Source organism: Engystomops pustulosus, chromosome 1 (genome assembly GCF_040894005.1).
Source record: "Engystomops pustulosus chromosome 1, aEngPut4.maternal, whole genome shotgun sequence".
NCBI lineage: Eukaryota > Metazoa > Chordata > Amphibia > Anura > Leptodactylidae > Engystomops > Engystomops pustulosus.
The window spans coordinates 187,085,624-187,110,406 of record NC_092411.1 but is presented as its reverse complement, the minus strand read 5'-3'; the positions used below and the strand labels follow the sequence as shown (position 1 = coordinate 187,110,406).

Genomic DNA, 24,783 nt, shown 5'->3' with positions numbered 1-24,783 from the left:
AAGTATACCTGGCCCCATGCTAGTAAACTGCATTGAGTCATCTGCACACTGCTTTAACTCTGCTCTACTCCTCCCCTCCCCGCATGCAAACATGAGCTGGCCCTGTGCTCCACACATTTGTACAAGAGGGCGGGGAGAAGGGAGCAGGAAGAAGAGTTGTAAAAGCAGTGTGAAGATGATGATGACTCTATGACTCTTAATGCAATTTGCTGGCAGGGAGCCAGGTAAACTTTTATCAACTTTTAAAGTGAGTGGAAGCAGTAATGCTAATTATAATAAAAAACTGATTATTATTATACAGGTTATGGGAACCTGTCATTAGATGAAAATGTGAAATCCTGATGACAGGTTTGCTTTAACACATATATGCCCCAATAGGCTTTCATATGTCTGAACCATTGCACTGTGTGAGTTTCTAATCAAAGAACTTTACCTTCTTCACATTGAAAACATCAATTATGTTAAATTTCACAAATAGTATTCACAGTATTGACAATTTTCCAAAGCTTCTGGGGTACATTTACTAAGGGCCGTGTGTTAGTTTTTTGTCGAACTTTGCACCTTCTTTTAGGTGCAAACTGCTTGCACAGGCATTTAAGAAGTGTCCGTGCGACATTTCTGTTGTACGCAACCATTTTTGGGGCATCTGCACTGTTCTTCTTGTGACACGGATTTCATGTAACACAAATTTCTGCACTGAAGGGGACATACCGGTGCTCAGTTTGCCTGATTAAACATACAAAGTCGGACAGAAATGTGTTGCACGCCCCATGTTAGAGGTGCACAGGCGAACTGCATATAGTTTGCACTGTTCTTAGTAAATGTGCCCCATTGTGTGCAAAAATGTTATTGCTTTGTACTTGTGTTATAAAACACAGGGAAGAATAAGGAGAAAAAACAACACATTCTTTATTGGACATGATTACTACAATAATAATCTCTGTTGGATTTTTCAGTCTACTACACCTGAACTACACATTAGTTGGGCAAGCTGCCAATGTGAAGTGATCGATAGAGGAAATCTTTTCCAAAGACCAAAGAATTATAGCTTTGAAGCAGCTAATATATTCAATTATCTCTTTAAAGTACTCTCCCAGGTCCATATAACTATAAATTAATGTAACAATGATGTGTCTTTAACCCCTTCCCGACATTTGACGTAATAGTACTGCATCGCGGGAGGTGCGTTCCCGCAAAATGCAGTACTATTACGTCATGCTTCTGGCACCGGCTCCTGAACGGAGCTGGCGCCAGAAGCTGCAGGTGTCGGCTATATATTATAGCCAACACCTGCCTCTAACACCCGCGATCGGAGATTTCTCCGATCGCGGGTGTTAACCCCTGACACGCCGCGGTCGCGCTGACCGCGGCGTGCAAGGGGCATTTCAGAAGAATCGGACCCCCCCCCCGCGGTGCTTACCGCAGCATGCTCAGTGTGTTACATTACACAGTGTAATACATCTGTATTACACTGTGTAATGTGAAGGAGAGCTTGAACAAGTGATCAGTGGATCACTTGTTCAAGCTAACCTGTAAAAGTTAATAAAAATGTTAAAAACATTACATAAAATAATTTTTTAATAAAAATAATTAATTAAATAAACTTAGAGTCCCCTAAACACAAATATTCCCTATACACATGCAATAAAGTGAAAAAAACCACAAAATCGCCAAAAAAACCCACATATTTGGTATCGACGCGTCCGTAACAATCCGTACAATAACTCAGAAACATTATTGGACCCGCTCGGTGAACGCCGTAAAAACAAAACCCGAAAAACACGCCAAAAATGTACATTTTTCATAAAATCTCTACACAAAAATGTTCTAAAAAGTGATCAAAAAAATTTATGTGCGCAAAAATGGTACCACTGAAAAGAACAACTCAACACGTAAAAAATAAGCCCTAAACTAGCTCTGTCAACCAAAAAATATTAAAGTTACATCTCCGAAAAGATGGCGATGCAAAAACAAATGAGATTTCCTCTATATTAGTTTTTATCCAGTAAAATTGTAAAAATAAATGAAAAACTATATAAATGAGGTATCACCGTAATCGTAGTGACCTATAGAATGAAGATAATATAATATTTTTAGTGTACGGTGTACGACCCCCAAAAAATACGAAAAGAAAGTAAACCAAAATTGACAATTTTCTTTTCACCCATACATTCAAGAGTTAATAAAATCTCATCAAAAAGCTAATGACCCACTAAAATGTCGCAGAAAATAAGCCCTTATATGTCCAAATTGCCAAAAAAATAAAGATTGTATAGCCAATAAAAATTGACAATGCATAATCTGCTCTGAATGGCGCAGCTCCCCCCTCCATGCCCCGGCGTGTGCCCATACAGGAGGTTACCACCACATATGGGGTATTATTATACACGGAAGAGATTGGGTATCAAATTTTGTGGAGCGTTTTGGTATTTTATCCACTGAGAATTTGTAAATTTTTTGAAAAACATATTAATTTAGCCAAAAAAATTTTACTTTCAAAATTGCATCCGATTTTGTTTTAACCCCTGTAAAACAATTAAAGGGTTAACAAACTTCATAAAAGTTGTTTCACGTACGTTGAGGGGCGTAGTTTCTATAATGGGGTAATTTATGGGGTTTTACTTTTATTTAGGTCTCTCAAAGTGATTTGAAACCTGAGCAGGTCCCTCAATAGCAGGATTTTGCGTTTTTTATGAAAATGTGAAAAATCGCACCTAACGTTCAAAGCCCCATAACATCCTACAAAAATAAGAGTATGCATAAAAAACCATGTCCACATAAATTAGACATTTAGTGAATGTTAGTTATTACGTTTTTTTGCGGTTATGACTATGTATGGAAAAAATAGAACATTTTGAAGTTCGAAAATCAAAAATTTTTCCAAATTTTCACCAAATATCTGATTTTTTCATAAATAAATGCAAAACATACAACCCAAATTTTTCAACTAACCTGAAGTACGATGTGTCACGAGAAAACAATTTTAAAATCACTTGGATATGTTAAAGCGTTCCGAAGTTATAACCACTTATAGTGACACAGGGCAGATTTGAAAAAATGGGCCATGTCAGAAAGGTGAAAAGTGGCTTCAGCGTTAAGGGGTTAAAGGAAACCTACCACTTGAAGTGGCAGGTATAAGAGGGAACTACCGAGCACCAGCTCAGGGTGAGCTGGTGCCGGAGCTTATTTTTGTTAGTGTTTTAAACCGCAGTATCGCGGTTTAAAACACTTTTTAAACTTTATGGCCGAAGCTGCTTCGGCGCAGGGAGGTACGCGCTCGGCGCACCATGTGCGCGACCATGCGCGCGGCTCTCCTTCACTTCCTATGTAGCCGCGTGCACGGTCGCGTGCATGGTGCGCTGAGCGCGTACCTTCCTGCGCCGAAGCTTCGGCCAGAAAGTTTAAAAAGTGTTTTAAACCGCGATAAAATTAAACCGCGTTTAAAACACTAACAAAAATAACCTCCGGCACCAGCTCACCCTGAGCTGGTGCTCGGTAGTTCCCTCTTATACCTGCCACTTCAAGTGGTAGGTTTCCTTTAAGCCTCACATTGTGGCTGCATCCTAGACTTGTAGGCCCCTCCTTCTCCATGTATGGTGGCCCCTTCTCCTTCATACATTGCGGCTCTCTTATCTAATTCTTTAAATTGTGCCCCATGGCAACCAATCACATCTCCACTTTAAAATATTCATGAGCACTGGTAAAATGAATGCCGAGCTGTGATTGGTTGCCATGGACAACTAGAAATATTCTGACTTTCAGACAGCTTGATAAATCTGCTCCATTGTGTTCTCTCTCCTCCTCCTTACATTGTGGCCAACCTCCTATTCCCTCTCACATTGTGGCCCCTTGTTCTCTTCCTTACATTGTGTCCCACTCTTCCTCTTTAAATTGTGGTCTCTCTTCTACTCTCTGTCGCATTGTGATCCCACTCTTCCACGTTCATAGTGGTCCTCCTTACAATGTGACCCCCTCCTCCTACACACATAGTGACCATTCTCCTTCTGTTAAAATTGTAGGTGCTTCTCCTCCATACATTGCAGGCTCAAGTTCATCAATACATTGAGGCTCCCCTCTTTCTCACATTTTGACCACCCACCTTAATTGCACCACCGGTCAAAGGTCCTGTATTTTTGGTCACAGCTTTCAGGACAGTTTAAGATGTTCCATAAGACAGTACAGAAGAATGTAAGTACCAACTATTAGGCAGCATCATATACACAAGGAATATGAGTTGCTATTGCATGTGTCTCCAGCAAATACAAGTGTTTGACTTTAAAAATCCTTAGATTATAGCCCATCATTTTGTGAAGCTGCAAGAGATTCCAAATCACTGCAATAATGCAATCATGTTGGAAATTTTAGAGCTAATCATAGAAGAAAGAAGCTTAATGATGGCTTTAATTAATTAAATTAGTTGCTTCCCCATCTCATGAAATGGGTAAATCAGGTGTCTGACATTTTAGGTTTCTTTTCATAGAATGTTTTCAGTGTCATTTTTAACGTGGGTAACATACTAATATTAGTAATAGAACTTTAAAAAGTCTACCATCTCCCCACCATGGTATAGAGTTAGACATAAATATTGGCACAAAGCATGCAAGAATTCTGGAACATTTAGCTTAGTTAAAATTTTTGCATATTTACAAAGAAAATGTATTGCAAATTTTCTTTGAGACTCATTAGAAAAGGCAGCCAAATGTGTTACTTTACTCTCTTCATATTTTCTTAACAGCGGAGGCAGGGGGTAAATGCAATTTGTTGCATCTGTCTCCAAAGGTTCCTCCACAGTAGGACGGAGCAGGATAGAAAATCGTAAGCTTGCTGCATCCATCCTTTGTTTCCCACAGCATGCCATGTAAACTGCACAGACACATGCGTTCTTACTCCTCCCCTCTCAATAGGAGCCACACAGCTGCAAATCCAGAAAAACATAGGACATGTCATATCTTTTGTAATGTGGGTCAGTTTGTTTGATTTCCCATGCTCAACTTACAAACAACATAACTTTTTAATTTTCATTTGTCACTGGCGTATCAGGGCTTGTTTTTTGCAGTAAGAGTTGTATTTAACAATTGATTCATTTTTAGCTGACCTGCAGGTGAGCAGAATAAAACAGCTATTAAGTCACTTTTTTATTAAATCATATACACAGTAGACTGTATAGTATAAAAACATAAAGTTATTTTGTAGGTTAGTATGATTAGCCCCTTTCACGACCTATCTGCCCCCTGCAGATAGCAAGAATATACATGTCATGGCAGTGTCACACTTTAACAGGTCATATCTCCTGGACCATGGCACCTAGAAATACAATTCTTTTATCCTATTAAAGAAAATAATCTCCTGTTTCCAGATGAACCTGTAGCAGAAATATAAACTGTAAAATTTACAGCAAATAATAGATTTTTAAATACAGATCTGAATTGCCTATGGATATCTCTGATTCTCTTTCACTTTGAAACATATACCTGATATTATTTTAAAGGGGAAATTCTCCTCATTAATAGAATCCATGTCACCCTGCACCCCACATTACATCCATGTCAGCCTGCAACCCGCATTACATCCATGTCACCCTGTACCCCACATCACATCCGTGTCACCCTGCAACCACACATTATATACATGACACCCTGCACCCCACATTGCATACATGTCAGCCTGCACCGCACATTACATCCATGTCACCCTGCACCCCACATTACAACCATGTCACCCTGCACCCGACATTACATCCGTGTCACCCTGCACCCGAAATTACATCCGTGTCACACTGCACCCACACATTACATATATGTCACCCTGCACCCCAAATTACATCCATGTCAGCCTGCACCCCACATTACATCCATGTCACGCTGCACCCCCACATTACATACATGTTACACTGCACCAGCACATTTCCCCCCTTGCACTGGCCAGGAAATATCTTCCCATACCTCAGCAACACATGGCAGCTCTACCTGGGGACATCCTGTGTAGCTCCTCCCTGCACAGGAGTCACATGGTAATGACCTCATCAAAGGTCCTTCACCATTATACAGAATGGAGGATGTGCTCCATTATATACAGATTATACTGCATATTGTACATAATAATTGTCTCAGGTGCCCCCATGTCTTGGATTCCAGGCGCTCCCTTGTTCCTCCATGTGCCCCTTCGTGCAGGCTACAGTCTCACCTATCTCTCCATGTTCCAGAGGCGTCTCCCGCAGCTAGAAGGGGGGGGCACACGTAAAATTGAAAGGGCCAGCACACCGCTAATTGGTGCTGGCCACCTGGTACTTAATAAATAGCCAGTTTCTTCTCTTATGCCTCGCCAGATCTGTGTGCCTTGTGCCTTAGAGAAAGCTTGTTCCCTATGTCCTCTGCGTTTATTGTGATTTCCCGTTATGACCTTGATTCCGTTCCTGACTTTGCTTCTGTGCTGCTTGTCCTGACCTTCTGCTACATACCAGACTCTGATTCCTTGCTGCCTGTCCTGATCTCCTGCCTGTCCATGACTTTGTTTCTCCCTCATGATTCCACACCCCGCCTTGGATGCCACCATGGACAAAGTCACGCCTGTGGAGCCAACTGGCGGTACCATGCAGCAGCAACTCCAACCAGCTTTGCGGTGGGCTCTGGTGAAAACCGAGTGCCACTTAGACTCCACTCCCAGGTGTCGGCTTACTTCGTTGTCCGACACCTGCCTCACAGTACACAGCTGAGCCAGCAGCAAAGATAAGAAATATCAGTAGTGGAGGAGGGAAAGCAAAACCATCTCATCTCTACTTCATGCTGTCTACTTCCGTATGTGTTCAGCAGCTTCTCAGGCCCGGGATAAAGTCTGCCTGATCATCAACATCTAAACAAAGAAAACTCATTAAGAGAAAACAGAGCAGGTGTCTGCAGAAAAACCTTGTTTTCAATTTAAAAAAAAACTTCTTTTGTTTGAGTGTTGTCAGATGTTTTATTATACTCTGTAAGAAAAATATGACAAGAACATGACATTTAACATGTGTTTGCCATTGTTTCATGTCCCCATTCACTTCTATGAGCTTATGCATAAGTCTGTGGATTCCAAACATCATAAAAAGCACAAATGCTATGGATGAGATTATGATTATAGTATAAATTTGTAATGCTTGAAAAAATAATTGTTATTAAGTCTTGTTCTCTAAACTTTCTTGCTTGTATTTTTATTTTTCCTTTTATATAGTGCGGAATTTATCATTGTAGTTACATTAGTTTTCTGAAGTACACGTCTCACAATTGTCTCAACTGCTGACTTTTTTTTGCGACATTACCAACCTACTCCACTTTTCTTTTTAGCCTATTTATTCCAGACTTTTCAAGTGAATTCATATTGTAGGCAGTGGTAGACAGATTTGTGGAGTGCAGATTTAAAGTCGCAAATTTAGGCAGTCCCCTCCAAATACTTGCATAAAATAAGAATATGTTGCATAAAAATGTTTTGCAGAAAAGTCTCAAATCCATTGCAGACATTAAAACCTCATATACTATGTGTAACAAACAGTCTAAACCACTTTCATAAACCCAAAGGCTCATTCAGATGTTTTTGAAGTCTGTATGTTATCTGTTTCTTTTGTGAATAGCATATGGACTCTTGGGGCACATCTATCAAAGCCAAATTTTGACTTGCCTTTTTCTTTAATTTTTGAGATTTTCATGGCTCTTGTGCTCATTTGCGCCTTTTTTGCACCTAAAACTGTCACCATTGTTACATGAGTAATCACCTTAATCTATATGTGAAAGTTGCAACTTTTTAAAAAAAAGTTGCAAATTTTTGCACAAATCAAAGGCGTAGAAAGTAGCTGGAGAACTGTTTACAACTTTTGCAAATTCACTACAGACCAAACGCCACATGTATCAATAAAGAAAAAATTTTAAGATACATCTGACCTGCAGGAAAGCCAAGTCTCAAAAAACAGACAGAAAAAGCCAGACTTATGATACATGTGCCCCATTGAGTTCTAGGAGTCTCTTCACATTTCCATTACTTTTCACTGATGTGTGGACCATGAGAAAAAAATCTCACTATTTTTTTTCTTACATGTAGACCATGGACCTCCATAGAAGTCAATGGGGCAGATTTACTTACCCGGTCCGTTCGCGATCCAGCGGCGCGTTATCTGCGGTGGCTTCGGGTCCGGCCGGGATTCACTAAGATAGTTCCTCCGCCGTCCACCAGGTGGCGCTGCTGCGCTGAAGTTCCCCGGAGGCGCGCTGGAATGCCCTGAAATTCACCGGCCTATACCTGGTGAAGGTAAGTGTAATTTTCGCGACACATTTTTTTTCTTAAATGCGGCGTTTTTTCTGAATCCGTCGGGTTTTCGTTCAGCCACGCCCCCGATTTCCGTCGCATGCATGCCAGCGCCACAATCCGATCGCGTGCGCCACAATCCCGGGGCAATTCAGGTACAATCGGTGCAAATCGGAAATATTCGGGTAACACGTCGGGAAAACGTGAATCGGGCCCTTAGTAAATGACCCCCAATATGTCTGCATAAAAAAGGACAGAACATCGCTGATATCCAAGTGCGTTCTGTTTTTTCTCCAATGTTGATAGGTAACCAAATGGACAGGGCAAGAAGTAGATTATAAACCCATCAGATTCGTTTTAAAATTCAATAAAAATGTATCCAAAAATAAAAGTATAAATAAATATAGTATAACAGTTCTAATAAAAACACTACCTGACAACACAATTAAAAATGGTGCAGGTTTAAGAATAAAAAGCAGAAAGGAGGCAGGAAGGTTTCTTTTCATGCTTATACCTTCTGGTGTGGAGCAGACAAAGCAGTCGGCCCTATTAAGGGCTCGGATATAAATCAATTGATCTCTTCTATTGTTGGCACATTGTAAGCAATTGCTCTATTTTATCAATACTTGCTTAAAAATGGGCAGCTCAAAATCAATGTTCAGGGTTACTAAAACCTTAGCTCTGCTATATCTCAGGATATTATAGCGGTTTCATGTGGCAGCCATTCATGACCAGGTGACATATCACTGTAAACAGATAGTTCTGTAATTGTAACTATAGAAACTGAACCCATTATTGTGACAAGAAGGATTTAAGAGCACCTCTACTGGCAGAAAAGTTTAATTGCTACTTTAGAAAAGGCAAAGAAGCATAAAAGCTAGAATCGTATATGAAGCTGAATAATTAGAGGATATCAAACAAAGGGAAACCAAAGCTTCAGCTGTTACAAAACTAAGCACTGACACCAAATCTTAGTGGAAGGAAATGTCTAAAAGAAATGTGTCACCAAAAAAACCCACTGTTGTCTGATTAATTTCAATTTTATTAATTCATTTTATTAATTCATTTTTTTCACTTTCAGAGCTATTTTAATTTTTCATGGGGAATATTAACCCCTGAAGGACCAAGCTAATTTTCACCTTGAGGACCAACTTCGATTTTTCAAATCTGCCATGTGTCACTATATGCAGTAATAACATTAGAACGTTTGAACTTACCTAATGTACTTTATGTTAGTGGGAAATTTTGGTTTGCATTTATTTATGGAAAAAAATGAAAATTTTCTGAAATTTTGGAAAAATATCCCATTTTCAGAATTCTAAATATTATGCTTTTTAGACAGATAGTCCTGCCATCCAAAATAGTAACTAACTATAATTTCGTTACAATGTTTATGTTGGCATCATTTTATTTTATAAGGAAGTTAGGAGGTTTAAAATTTGTAATGGAAGATAAGAGGGGGTCATTTAGCTTTGGCGTTTCTTTTTTTATTTGAATCCAAATGTGGACATATTAAAAAATGCTATTTTGGTACAACAGATGGTTAAAAAGTTGCAATTATTGCTCAAGTAAACTCCATTCTCAAGCAGGTGTAGGCAAAAGTTTAGAAAGGGATTCAGAAGAATTTGTGACTTTTGGGTGTTTTTTTTTTTTAAAGTTGCAAAAGATGCACAGATTCAGCTGCCTGATATCCAAGGCAACAGAGCCACAATTTCATGGAGATTATACTGATCAGTGATGAAGCAATTGTCTTCATAAACAAAAATATTTTCATATTTTGTTTTATGGCACTGATCAACCTATTTAAGTACCATCTTCTTATTGAATTTTATAAACCCTTTGACACTATATTTTACAAGTTTCATTTTGTACCGTTTCACTGTTTAAGATAGATAACATGTTATTTTTGTTATACTGGTCACTACAATTGTAGCAAACCAAATGTTTAGTCATTTTGTACAATATAAACAGAAAAAAATATTCTTTTTGCAGTGCCATGTTCTGAAACCCACAATTTTTTCATCCTTTAGGCAAGATAAGGCACTAAATTACAGGGTATGTAGTTTTAGGACTTTGAAGAGTGAAAGACATCTGGGGAGAAATTCTGCAGCAATAAGTCATGGCCAGGGGAAGTCAGCCTGAAGTCATAGACCTGAAGGAGCAGATCATCATTATAACATAAGTCTGTCTTCTGAGTGTCTGTGGCACTGGTTGAGGGTGTTTTTTTGTTGTATTTTATTGTTTCACATCAGGGTTCTGTATTTTGTTTTACATGTTAAATTGATAAAATTAACCCCTTACATATACAGCCCTTTTTTTTTTTTTTTTGCGTTTCTATTTTTCACTCCCCACTTTTAAAATCCATTACTTTTTTATTTTTCCGCACAACAAATTGTACTTCTTAGTGACAGTATTTGATATTCCATACCTTGCACTGGGAAGCTGAAAAAAAATAGGTGAAATTGACAAAACACCACATTTGCACCATTTTCTTTTGGGCCTGTTTTTACAGCATTCACTGTGTGCTTCAAATGACACCTCCCCTTTATTCTTTGGTCCTGTACAATGATGGAGATAACAAATTTGTTTAGGTTTTATTATATTTTAGTAGATTTAAAAAATTCAAATCTTTTGTACAAAAAACAAATTCTTCATTTTGCCATATTCTGAGACCAATAACTTTTTAATATTTTGGTGTGCAGAGGCGTAATTTTTTACGGGATGAGACATTTTCATTTCTACCATTATGGAGACTGTATGACGTTTTCATGGCTTGTTATTAAAATTTTTATGTGTCGCAAAATGGCAAAAAGTGGGCAGATATTTCAGATAAAGGGCATTTCCATTATGTGGTTCACCCATGGGAAGAACTGTTTTTAAATATTGATGGATCAGGACTTTTGGGATGTGATGATACTTATCATGTTTATGATTTTTATTGTTTATTTAATTTTATGTCCATTGTAGGAAAAGGGGGGTATTCTCTAAAAACTTTTTAGATCCCTTTGGGTACTTTAATCCTAGGTTTTCTAACGGATCCTACCATATACTGCTATATTACAGTATAGTAGTTTATGGGGATTTTGCACATAATCTGTTACAATGTGCTGATGATGTCAAGGGGAGCGACGATCACAACCAAGATGGTGGCACCCACGCTCCACAGTCTGTTACACGCCGCAGGCAGCTAAGCCGGATACATGTAAAGGGTTAACCCCCGCGATTGGTGCCAGCACCAATTGCAAGTGTTAGTGGTGAATGTTGGGGAACGTCATGGTGGGGCAAAGGGTTAATATATAACGGTGGGATCAGGCATAGTGGGCTGTAGCTCAAGACAGGTTGTGGCCCACAATGTAAATATAGCAAAAGGCCCCCAGTAGCCTCATCCTGCTACTGATTGTACTGTAGTGTGTTCATCAGAACATGCATAACAGCATGGCAATCAGGTGCCTTAGGCTTCCCAGTGATACTGAAAAGAGCTTAGGGTTCCCATTTAAATGAGTACATGGGTGCCGCAGTCTGATGTCAGCAGTATGTGGTAGCTAAGGAAAATACGAGAAGAGCGATTAGAAAGAACTGATTTCCTGCTACACCATACATGAACCCTGTGGCTCAGAAAAGGTTAAAGTGGTTTATCTAAGATTTTATATTATCCCCAATCCACAGCATAGGGTAACATGCAGATGTATAGAGGTCGGACCACTGCCACCCCTAAAGCTCATGAGAAAGGTGGTGCGGTTCTCCCATTGAATGAGTATTTGTTAGCATTGCCCTTAAATGATTTGGGTCAGACTTTTCAGGTATCCTTCCACAAGCTTCTCAGAATAGTTCGTAAGAATTTGGTCCATTCCTTCTGACACCAGTGCCGCCTTGCTCACACCTGCCTTTTCAGCTTTGCCCTTTTCAGCTTTGCCTTTGTGAGGTCCATTTCAAAACTTGACTTTGTTATCCTTAAGCCCCTTAGTTACCACTTTGGCAGTATGTTTCAGGTCATTGTGCATTTGGAAGACCAATTTGCACCCAAGCTTTAATGGGTTGTTTACATTTCAGCAAATGAATATTATTGTTTGTATAATGAAAATGTATACAATTTATCAAATACTTTCTGTATCGATTCCTTAGGGTATTCTAGATCTCAGCTTGCTGTCATTCTATAGGAAGTTTTAGTATTAGTGGGGGTCCAAGCAAGCAGATTACAAAAGAGTCAAATATCAGGCCAACCAATTTATTAAATGAAGTTGAAACAAATGATGGAGAAACGATGTGTAAACATCTGCATTAAAGGGGTATTCTCACAAAGACAAGATTCTTAAATATACTCAAGATAACAAAGTAACACATTGAGTAATGTGATATTATTAACAAAAATACAGAATTTCACAGATATAATTTCAACTTGTCTCTATCAGTCCTGGTGTACACAATTTGGTTCCCTCTATCTTATCTTGCAATGCAGGAGAAGGGTAGGACAGCTCTACAGACACGGGTACTTCCTGGTTCAGTTGTGCTTCTACAGCTGCATGGAGAGGACACAGCAGCAGCTGCTCTACAAACAAGATAAGTTCTGGATCCCATGGGAGGGGGTGACATAGCAGTGCTGACTGTGTTTTATTGATAAGGTGAGGCAGCAAAGCTGAGTGTGTTATTGTGTTTTATATCCATCTCATGACTCTGATTTGTCTCATCTCTCTTTGTCTATGTGTCTGATACTAGTGAATGTTCAGAAGCTAAATGAAAGTATAGATACAGAATTAGATGGATCATGAGTGATAGGAGCAAAAGCAGTAAAAAAAAAACTGTAAAGTACGGGGTTAGAAATTATCTTTATTGTGTAAACATCACTATGGGATTAAATGAGAACTTTCTTTCATAACCCCTTTAAAGACTCAGTTACATTCAACAGAAAAAAGTGCTGTAAATATTGCTATTTTTTCCAGCAAAACTATGGGCACGATAGAAATCAATGGGGTCCTCCAGGTGTCATTGGTGTTTGTGTCACGTATCTGGAACTGCACCACGGTTTCCATTTTTAGTGAACACCGTGCCTTTATAAAGTACAGTGGTACAGTGACTTACATAAAGCACAGATAAAAACATAATAGCATAAACTACTTCTTCATATGACACAAACACATGTATAACTAAATATTATTTGTTTGATAATAATCTGCTGAAAAAATACTGCAAAAAGAAAATTAGCCATCCATCCATCCGTTACAAAAGTTGTATGTAACATCAAAACTGCATCTATATAAGTTATCAAATGAAGCAAGTGAAACACCTCCAAACATCTATCAAACATGATGTAAAATACACAGAAATCCCACGTACCAAAAATTATTAATTCAAGTCACAACATTGGAATCTTTTCTTGCTAAAATTATTCTATGATTCAGTTTCTCTAAATGATTCTTCTTATATCTTGTTTATAAAGTTCAAAATACCGAGAAACATTTTACATGTATACATTACAAATAAGAATAGACAAAATATGTCATTTAGACAGGCCAAGACAGATAAAGATGATTACATATAGTAGAGCTGAGTTTGTCATATAACTGCATGTGCTTTAACATTACAAAGTGGTAAATCTGGATTTCATATGATGTCAAGTGAACATTCAGACAAAGTTCATTTATTACAGTATGCAACAGGCTGGAATTTGTTCTAAATTTAGAAATTGCATAAGGTGAGTATGTTATGTAAAATAAGAATAACCACTTACCTCTTAGGAAGGTCAGAAATAAAAATATCCACAAATAGAAACCATAAGCAAGGAATCTCAGACACTTTCCTGATATCATTGTACTATTAGAGCAGGGCTCGAAAGATGATGGTTATTAAAATCACCCCCTGGATTCACAGCAATCCAAAGTAGAATGTTAGCTGTTATCCAAATAAAACATCTTCATTGAAAAAGCAATAGCAGCAGTAGAACATTATATCCCACAGGTGACATAAACTTCCTGAGCCAGGCAGAATTCAGTGTATGTACATTGCTAGAATGGAAGCATCTAGGAAAAATGAAAGCTGGAGAACAAATATTGCTCAGTGGATAAAGAGGGATTGTGATTTCTGCACTGTGCATACACAACATGCATTTGGAAGAGTAGGGGGAGTGAGGGAAGCTCAGAGCTGTGGAGCATAAAGCTGCCTTAACACCTACAGGAGCTGCTCCCCGCTTACACTGCTGCTCATAGCTCCAGTCCCTCATCAGAGGGGTCAGCAGGGGCACTATACAGTATAAATACCAGTAATGCACACATCTAGCTTTTCTACACTATATAAGTACCAGTAATTCTCACATATAGCTATGCTACACATGATAAGTTCCAGTAATGCACAAATACCTAAGTACTAGTAATTCACATATATGGTTGTCCTACACTATATAAATATCAGTAATTCACATGTGTGGCTATCCTACACTATATAAGTATCAGTAATCCTACACTACATCAATACCAGTTATTCACTCACATAGTTGTCCTACACTATATAAGTATCAGTAGTGCACACACATATAGCTGTCCTACACTATATAAGTATCAGTAGTCCACACATTTAGCTGTCCTATACTATATAGGTATCAGTAGTGCACACACATATAGCTGTCCTACACTTTATAAGTATCAGTAGTGCACACATATAGCTATCCTGCACTATATAAGTATCAGTAGTGCACACATATATAGCTATCCTGCACTATACATGTATCAGTAGTGCACACACATATAGCTATACTGCACTATACACGTATCAGTAATCCTACACTATATAAGTACTAGTAATTCACATATATAGTTGTCCTACACTATATAAGTATCAGTATTGTGCATATACAGCTGTCCTACACTATACAAATGCCAGTAATGCTCACACATGTATTATTAGTATTTATTTATAGAGCACCATTAATTCCATGGTGCTGTACAATCACATACATTACATTAAGACAATAACAAATGCAAGTACAAATAGAAGCCAAGTGGATGGAGAACCCTACCCATGAGGGCTCACAATTAGAGATGAGCGAGCACTGAAATGCTTGAGTGCTCGTTATTTGAGTCGATCTTTTTCCGGTGCTCGTTTTGAATAACGAACCCCATTGAAGTCAATGGGAGACTCGAGCATTTTTTTAAGGGGACCAAGGCTCTGCACAGGGAAGCTTGGCCAAAAACCTGGAAACCTCAGAAAATGATGGAAACACCATGGAATGGACAGGAAACAGCAGGGGCAGCATGCATGGATGCCTCTGGAGGCTGCTTAATCGCACCGTTATGCCAAAATTATGGGCAACAGCATGGCCATGACAGAGTGACCGAGTGAGGCGAGATAGCATCTAAAACACCCAATAATTGACTCTAACACTATCGGGGACGGCATGCGGGGGCAGCGGCAGTTTTTTTTTGTTTTTTAAATTTTTTTAGGAACAAAAAACGCAGAAGAAATCAGAAAGCAAACTGAAATGCGGATTGTTGAATGTACCGGTACTAATGTGAACAAAAAAACGTATTAAATTACGCCACACGTGACGTACAGTACGCTTCACCGGCAGAGAGAATGTGGATTGGGATTTCTGGAGACTAGCTTTCTAAACAGTAGCAGGCACAACCGTTCAACTACAGTAGACAAAATTTGATTGCTATAACGGAGATTTCCCACCTCAAAAAAAAAATAAAAAGAGAATTTTTTTTTTTTCATTTTTATAACTTTTTTTTTTGTTTTCTTAATTTCTTTTTGAACTAAACACGCAGAGGAAATCAGAAAGCAAACTGAAATGCGGATTGCTGAATGTCCCGGTACTAATGTGAACAAAAAAACTTATTAGATTCCCCACACGTGACGTACAGTACGCTTCACCGGCAGAGAGAATGTGGATTGGGATTTCTGGAGACTAGCTTGCTAAACAGTAGCAGGCAGACTAAGCTAGATGAAATTGCATTTGCACCACTGACAGCACACAAAAGGATTTTGTGCTGTGACTTTCACTTTCACTTTTGAAAAAAAAGAAAAAATCGGCAGACTGTGCCTAATTCTATCAAACCCCCAATAAATGGTCCCACTGTTTGAAATGGATATGTGTGTCACTAAGAGCCAAAAATAACGTTCGCAAGTCTCCCTGCAAATTCATCACAATATGGTACTAGCTGCACTACTAGTGCCAGCAAGCCCAGCCACAAGCAAATAAAAAAAAAATAAATAACGCTATTGTAGCCCTAAGAAGGGCTGTTGGGTTCTTGTAGAATCACTCCTGCCTAACACTATTCTAATAGAACACCCTAACGCTTTCCCTGACCAGCAGCAGCTCTCTCCCTAGCGGCATCCAGGCAGAGAATGATCCGAGCACCATGGGCAATGGCTAGTATATTCCAGGGTCACCTGATCAGGCTAGCCAACCACTGCTATCGACCTGCAAGTGTACCACGTGATGCTGGGTGTACTGCAGAGTCTCCTGGCTTGTGATTGGCTTGTTTCTGGCCGCCAAAAATCAAAACGGCGGGAGATGACATTTTCTCGAGCTGGCTAAATATTCGTCCGAGCAACGAGCAGTTGTGAGTGCGCTAATGCTCGAACGAGCATCAACCTCGGACGAATATGTTCGCTCATCTCTACTCAAAATCTGTTTGGGAGGGTAGATGGGAACCGATTTTACTTTACAAGTTCACTTCCCAGTAAAATACAGATCATCCCATTGATAGATGACAGTGTATAACTACTATAAAGAACCACATCAAAGGACTGAATGGCATAACAAATGCAAATTGATACATGTCTTTAATGCCATGTCTGTGATGATTTGCCAGCATTTAAAACTAAAACTCAAAGGGACACATTTACTAAGGGTCCGCGAACCGCATTTTCGCCGGGTTTCCCCGACTTTTTCAGTTTTGCGCCACATTTATTTGGAGGTTTTGGCGCACACAATTAGACTTTGGCGCAATCATGCTGACTTCCATGCGACACAAATCAGGGGGCGTGGCCGTCGGACAACCCGACTGATTCGGACTAAGAGCGGGATTTAACATTCAAAATTGTGTCGCAAGCCATGCACTTACAGGCACCAGGAAGAAGAAGGTGAACTCCAGTGTACCTCAGCGGGGAAGCAACACATGCAGGAAATTGGATACTCGTGTCCGAAGAGGATTCAAAGCTGCCACGATCTTAGTGAATCTCGACAGCTTCGAATCCTCGTCGGACACCGCACCTCGAGGATCCCGATGAGATGGGTAAGTAAATGTGCCCCAATGTTTTGTCTCAGCTTTCCAGAACTGAACCAGGTATTGGAGTATTTGCCATTCAGTGGTTTGGGAAAACAGGTATTAACTCTAGAAAAAGTTGTAATGGTGACAATAAAGCTTCTGACTGAATAGTTGAATCTTGTATTCACTTGCAGCAGATTTGTAGCAGAAGTTGAACATTTAGTTGATTTCAATAGACCTGTTTTGGCATACCGCCCCCTTTTTCTAAACCATGCCCATTATCCCAACCACAAGCATAGTATAATTGACAGTCCCCACATAGTTCAATGGCCCTTATTTTGGCCAACCCCACCCCCCTCCAATTGATGGGGGGGTTGTGTAATAGCCCCTAATGCAACTCTGCAACATATAAAACCCCTATCATTCCCTTACATTTGGTTTTCCACTTTTATTGATCTCCCCAAACATTCACATAATACTATCTGTACTCCTACCCCTTCGACCCCTCAAATGGTGCAGTCCCTGTTCACTATCCTCCGTCTCCTGTGGCCTTCTGTCCTCAATTTTCCTCCTGTAGCTTCTGTCCTCCAACCTCCTGTAGCTCCTGTCCTCCAGACTCCTCCTGTAGCTTCTGTCCTCCAGACTCCTCCTGTGGCCTACTGTCCCCCAGCTTCCGCCTCCTGTCCCCCAGCAGCCTCCAGCCTCCTCCTGTAGCCTCCAGCCCTCCTGCCCTCTATCCTCCTCCTGTCCTCCAGCCTCTTCCTGTAGCCTCCTGTCCTCCATTCTCCACCTGTCTTCCAGGCTCTTCCTGTAGCCTCCTGTCCTCCAGCCTCCTCCTGTCCTCTAGCATCATTCTGTGGCCTACTGTCCTCTATCCTTCTCCTGTAGCCCCATGTCCTCCAGCCTCCTCCTGTAGCCCCCTGTCCTTCAGTCTCCTCCAGCCTCCTGTCCTCCAGCCTTCTCATGTGGTCTCCTGTCCTCCAGACTCTCCTGTAGCCCCCTATCCTCCAGTCTCCTCCAGTCCTCCAGCCTCCTCCTGTGGCCCCCTGTCCTCCAGCCTCCTCCTGTGGGCCCCTGTCCTCCAGCCTCCTCCTGTGGCCCCTGTCCTCCAGCCTCCTCCTGTCCTCCAGCCTCCTCCTCCTGTCTCCCAGCCTGCTCCAGCATCCTCCTGTCCTCCAGCCTCCTCCTGTTCACTATCCTACTCCTTTCCTCCAGCCTCCTCCAGACTCTTCCAGCATCCTCTAGCCCTTCAGCCTTCTCCTCCTATCCCCCGGACTCCTCCTGTTCTCCAGCCCCTCCATCCTCAATCCTCCTCCTGTTCCCCAGCCTCCTCCTTCTGTCCCCCAGCTTCTTCCAGCATCCTCCTCCTGTCCTCCAGCCTCCGACTTCTCTTGTCCCCCAGCCTTCTCGTGTCCCCCTGACCCCTCCAGCATCTTTCTGTCCCCTAGGCCTCCTCTAGCATCCTCCTGTCCTCCAGCCTCCTCCTCCAGCATCCTCCTTCTGTTCTCCAGCCTCATCCTCCTGTCCCCCAGCCTCCTCCAGCATCCTCCTGTCCTCCAGCCTCCTCTAGCATCCTCCTGTCCTCCAGCATCCTCCTCCTGTCCTCCAGCCTCCTCCTCCTGTCCCCCAGCCTGCTCCAGCATCCTCCTGTCCATCTCCTCCAGCGTCATCCTTCTACTCCCCAGCCTACTTCAGCCTCCTCCTGTCCCCCAGCCTGCTCCAGCCTCCTCCTGTCCTCAAGCCTCCTGTTCCCCAGCCTGCTCCAGCCTCCTCCTGTCCTTCTGTCCTCCAGCCTCCTCCTCCTCCAACCTCCTGTTCCCCAGCCTGCCCCAGCCTCCTCCTGTCCTCCAGCCTCCTCTTCCTCCTGTCCTCCTAGTACATGTGGGTGTGCCTCAGGTCATTTTTAGTGAAATGCATGTGTTTGCTTACTGATCGCATGTGTTAAACTAAAAATGCAAATAAGATCGGGCCGAGGCACGCCCTCATGCGCTAGCGTTGTGTTTGCAAACTCAGCACTAGCGTTACGTGTGACCGCACCCTGATGAGTTCTCATGCAATAGTGCCCTCAGGAATGCCCACACTTGCCCACTCTCCACATTCAGTTGAGTTGGCCTAACTGGCAAAATAGTTGCAATTCCAGGAATTTACCCTCCATAATGCGTACTTTATTTTTCCATATGAATGGTGTGCATTAGTAGTTAGCAACAAATGATATGGTGTTAGAGACATTAGTATAAGGGTGTTGTCACACGTTTTGTAACTGAATCAAAACGCACTGGGCTGAGCCGTGGCCGATCGCATATGCTCGGCAATCGGCGCCTGGTGTCTTGCATTTGGACACTGAATACTGATTGTCAATTGCATACAAGCGCATTTGCAATGGGCTGCAAGCCAGCCAAATGCGTTTTGATTCCTTTACAAAACAGAATCAAAACGAGAATGTGTGACCGCACCCTAATCCCGTGTCACTAATGCCCTTTTGCCTTTTTGTGTTATTCGAGCCAAAGCTTTTTATATTTTTCCTTGTTCAGAGCTGTATGAGCTGCATGCCATGTACTGGGAATCTGGAAACAAATTCCAAATGCAGTGAAATTGGTGAAAAAACTATTTTGCGCCATTTTCTTGTGGGCTTTTACGGGGCACCCCAAACGACATGTCTCCTTTATTCTTTCCATCAATGTGATCACAGGGATACCAAAGTTATAGGTTTTATAATGTATTCATACTTTTACAAAAATTAAGACCTCCTCTTCATTTCGCCATCTTCTGATGCTAATAACATTTTCATACTTCGGTGCACAGAGCTGTGTTTGGTGTAATGTTTTTGTGAGATGAGATGACATTTTTAATGCCACTATTTTTTGGACAGTACAGCCTTTTGATCACTTTTTATAACATCTTTCATATTTAGCAAAATGGCAAAAAGTGTCATTTACTTTGGGCGCTATTTTCCATTATGGGTTTAAACTCTGGGAATAACCGTTATTATATTTCCATAGATCGGGCATTTTCAGTCTCGGTGGTACCTGCCGTAATGTGTTTAGTTTTTAGTACTTATTTATTTTTATATCAGTCCTAGGGAAAGGATGGTGATTTGAATATTTATGTTTTTTCCATTTTTAAAAAAAGTTGCTATTTTTCAGTCCCCTTAGGTTCTTTTAACCCTAGGTTGTCTGCAGGTAACACCAACCTTGTGTGGAGAGGGCTCAGTCAGTGAGCCCTTTCCATTGACCCACAACCGATGTGTGATGTACTAATATGTCACACATCGGCAAGGGGTTAACACCATTATGATGTACATCAGGAACGTCATAATTCATTAAGTTAATCACCTTGACAGGTATTCTTTAACCCCTTAATGACACAGCTCAGTTTTCACTCCCCACTGTCAAAATCTATAATTTTTTAATTTCTGTGTACAGAACTTATTGAGGGCTTACTTTCTTTATAATTCCATGCCGTGTACCAGGAAGCTGGAAAAAATTCCAAATGAGGTGAAAGTGAAAGTGAGTGTGAAGGGGTTAATTACTGTTCTCCAGCACCAATTCCTGCAGGATAAATACACAAAAACATATATTTACAATCTTATTTACACACATTTGGGATACATCTGGGCTGTGCAGCGTACAATGATACGTCATGCCCTGCACAGTGTGGAACTACTTAGTAACCTGCAAACTTTCTGTCATGAAAGTTCACAGGCTATAGCGTGGGCGCTGGCGCCACTGTCCGCTTCTCCTTCATGCCTTCTTGGTGTGGAGAAGGCGTGAAGGGCAAAATAATCGCAATGTCTGGCGGTTCGCAAAGCGTTGCGATTATTTCTGGTCTTTTACGTTACAAAACTGACATACAAGTCCTGATAGATGTCTCTTATCATACACTGACCTTTAGCTTTGTATGATGTGAGGGTCAGGCTGCCCTCCGTCATCCATGCTGTGGAGATGCTCCTTATAGACGTCTGTAGCTGGTGGAAGGGGGAGCCCATCACATAAGGTGCTATCTTTCCTCTCTGTGGTGCCACCCTCCCCCCTGCACATCCACAGCTCAGGTCAGGAGAAGGAGCAGAGGAGTCTCCAGGGTCTATGGTCGGGTCACATAGCAGCCGCTCTACTGGTGACCCCTCCTCGAGTCCTCCAATACATTGCGCGGCACAGCTCAAACAGGGGTAAGGGCCCGCCCGGGGGAGGAGAAGGCGCCTTGCTGGGAGCGGAGCTCCGGATCTAAAGCCACAGCAGCTGCACTGTCTCCTGTGTCTCTGCAGCCAGTGTGTACCGGGACAAGGAGACGGGACTCAGTCTCTTGGTCCAGGACAATGCGGGCCACAGCATGACAATCTCTCAACCTCCCGGGGCGGCGGGATAGAGGTTAAAAAACGGGACTGTCCCGCCCAATCCGGGACGGTTGGGAGGTATGTGTTTTGGTATAAATCACATGGATTTTTTTAAGCAGTATCCTGATAAATGGGAAAGTATTTGAAACTTCTGCAACATATCTTATGGGGCACATTTACTTACCTGTCCAAGGATTTCACAGAAAGTGAATTGTTCCAACGATAATGCACTCTGGCACAATTCACTAAGATTGTGCGCCTGATATCCCGCATGTGTTGCTTCCCCGCTCAGGTCCGCCAGAGTTCACCTTCTTCTTCCTGGTGTATGTAAGTGTATTGCCTTGCGACACAATTTGAATCTTAAATCCCACGCTCAGTCCGAATCAGTCAGATCGCCCGATGGTCCCCCCCCCCCCGATTTCAGTTGCAAGAAAGCTAGTGCAGCTGCGCCAAAATCCGATCGAATGTGACACAATCCCCTTCTAAATAACGTCGGGAAAACATAGAGAAGTCCAATGGAAATGCGATACGCTGACCCTTAGTAAATAAGCCTTCACGCCTCTGAAACAACCTTAAAGTAATAGGAGCAATAATTTGCATGGTCTCATCCATCATTTTATGTAAATGACCCACATTGTTCTGAGTTTTGTGACTATAGCTATTTTGACTTTATTGCTACTATTTTTGTGACTATTCTGGGCATACTTTACATTTCTGCTTTCTTAACTCTTGGTGTCATCCGTATAACAAATATACCCAGAAAACATCAGAAAGTCCACACCACATGCGTGAAGGCTTCTAATCCTGCTGTGTGGATATTCCTATAAAGATTTACCAGGAACACAAAGACAAAGTGTTGTAGAACTGTCTGAGACCCTCCACGCTCACAACGTCAAGCAAAGGAGCATCAGGGTGCTCATGCTAGGCCTTATGCTCCACCACTTCCCCATCTCCAGATTGCAAAGGTCCTATTCTTGTGATCAGTGAGGCCTCAACAGGCAAACACTCTCAAATTACCTTGTTATCCCCTGTTCTGTCCAATGTTGGACTGGAACACCTAGGGCCCACCAGTGAAATTGATTCTGCAGGCCCCCCAACTGCTACATTGGAATATCACATGCGAATTTTAAGCTGCCCTTAAACAATGCATATTATTGCATTTTGAAATTGCATTGCAAATGCATAGGGTAAAACACAGCAGGGGCATTTATCAATTTGGGCACAGGGTTACAGTGCTACATTTTTCAGTGTGATTTTCACTGTAAGTTTGTGACGCAAGGGATTAATGATTTGGTGCACAAACCAAAAGGTTAAGAACTGTCTCCCTATTTATGAAGGGATTGCAAAAGAACTTCCTAGACCTGCTTTTAGCTGCTCTTAAGCAACCGTATGGTCTTTTCTGTTCTATATATACGGCTGTATTCTGGCCGTAAACATGGGATGTATTGCAACACTATGGCAATGCATTCCACCGTACCTGTACCGTATCTGTATAAAATACGGTGGGCTGGCACATGATGGATGGCTGACTATTGGCTGGCTTACAGAATGCACCTCCCACTGGTTGTAGATACTGCACATATATAAATAAGAACACTTTGGGGGAGATTTATTCATCTGTACATGACAGAATTCTGTGGTACTTTGCACTAAAAAACAGTCTGCACCACATTTGTAAAAGGTTTTAGACAGTTTTCTGGCTCTCCTACAGCTCAAGGGGATTGGCCTATGAAACGGGGTGTGACCTTGTGCTATAAAGGTTGGTGCGGCAAAAATTCTGCTGACCAAACAGAATTTTGTCCTAGTTTTCTGGCGTAAAAAAAACCCCACTAATAGTAGGCGCTGAGTTCGCCTAGACAGTCTTATACTAGGACAGATTTATCATTTAGTATCAGACACTTATAAGAATCTGGCGCAGAATAAGACTCTCTTGTCTAACTCTGCTTAATACTTGTCTAACTCTGCACTGTTTAACCTTAGGACACTTTTAATAAATCTGCCCCAAGTTTGTCTCACCACGCTGTGACCTGGCTGGGAGACCGCACCGCAGGTGATAGGACATATCCTACCCATACTTTATCGTTTTTATACAGGTAACACACAGCCGAATTCGCTACAATGGGCATTACAATCACCCATTTATAAAAAATATACAGCATGCTCTATTTTCTCCAGTATTTCCTTTATGTGCACCCCATGGAGGTCTATGGGAACATTTAAAATATGCTTTAAAAACAGTTTTGCACCATATGCTGCAATATATTCGTGTGGTATCCAGGGATTTTGGGGATGAACAAACTAGTAACATCATTTTTCAATCCGCCATATTTTAGATGGTGACATAAATGCACATAAAGTTAAAAAATGTCATATATATACAGCCAAATATGACACTAAAATACATGACAGGAAAAAAAGCATATGTTCATGTGAAAGGGACATAAGAAGAATTTGTTCTTGAAGTATATTAGAAAAATGTTCACCACATCCCCACACACAATATAAAAAAATTATCTCACAAGACAGTTACGCGTTAACTATTTTTTGTTTACTTTTTTGTCAAATGTTCAATACCTATATTTAAAGGAAATCAAACACTTAAAGAACACCTCTCATCAGGTCTGTGTCACTTGTCCTGTCACTACTACCTGTTGGAGCAGCTCACAAGGATCCCATCCCAGCCTTTATCTAGTTATTTCATACATTAATCATTATAAAATCATCTATTCTTTATTATGTAAATGAGGCTGGTCACATGGTCAGAGGCAGTGATGTCACTCCTGTTCCCCCTTCCCCTGCTCATGTCTGTGTGTAATGTATAGTAAAGCATTTATGGTGTGTGTGCTGCATCTGCTGACATGCTGCATCCTCCTAATACACAGAGACACAGACATGAGCTACACAAGTACCTGACATGTTCTGCTATAACATGGCTGCCTGGAGCTGTTGTATCTCTCCTATACACACAGGCTGCAGGGGGCG

At 41.3% G+C, this 24,783-nt stretch overlaps 1 protein-coding gene across 1 annotated transcript in view; it reads right to left on the bottom strand.

Moving 5' to 3' along the window:
• LOC140069573 (neuronal acetylcholine receptor subunit alpha-7-like) overlaps positions 1-14,440 on the bottom strand; it is an 84,980-nt gene extending 70,540 nt beyond the window's left edge. The window contains exon 1 of the mRNA XM_072115424.1: positions 13,994-14,440. Coding sequence (XP_071971525.1) covers positions 13,994-14,072 — 79 coding nt within the window. The 5' untranslated portion in view covers positions 14,073-14,440. The remainder of the gene's footprint in view (positions 1-13,993) is intronic.
• Positions 14,441-24,783: the final 10,343 nt, after the last annotated feature.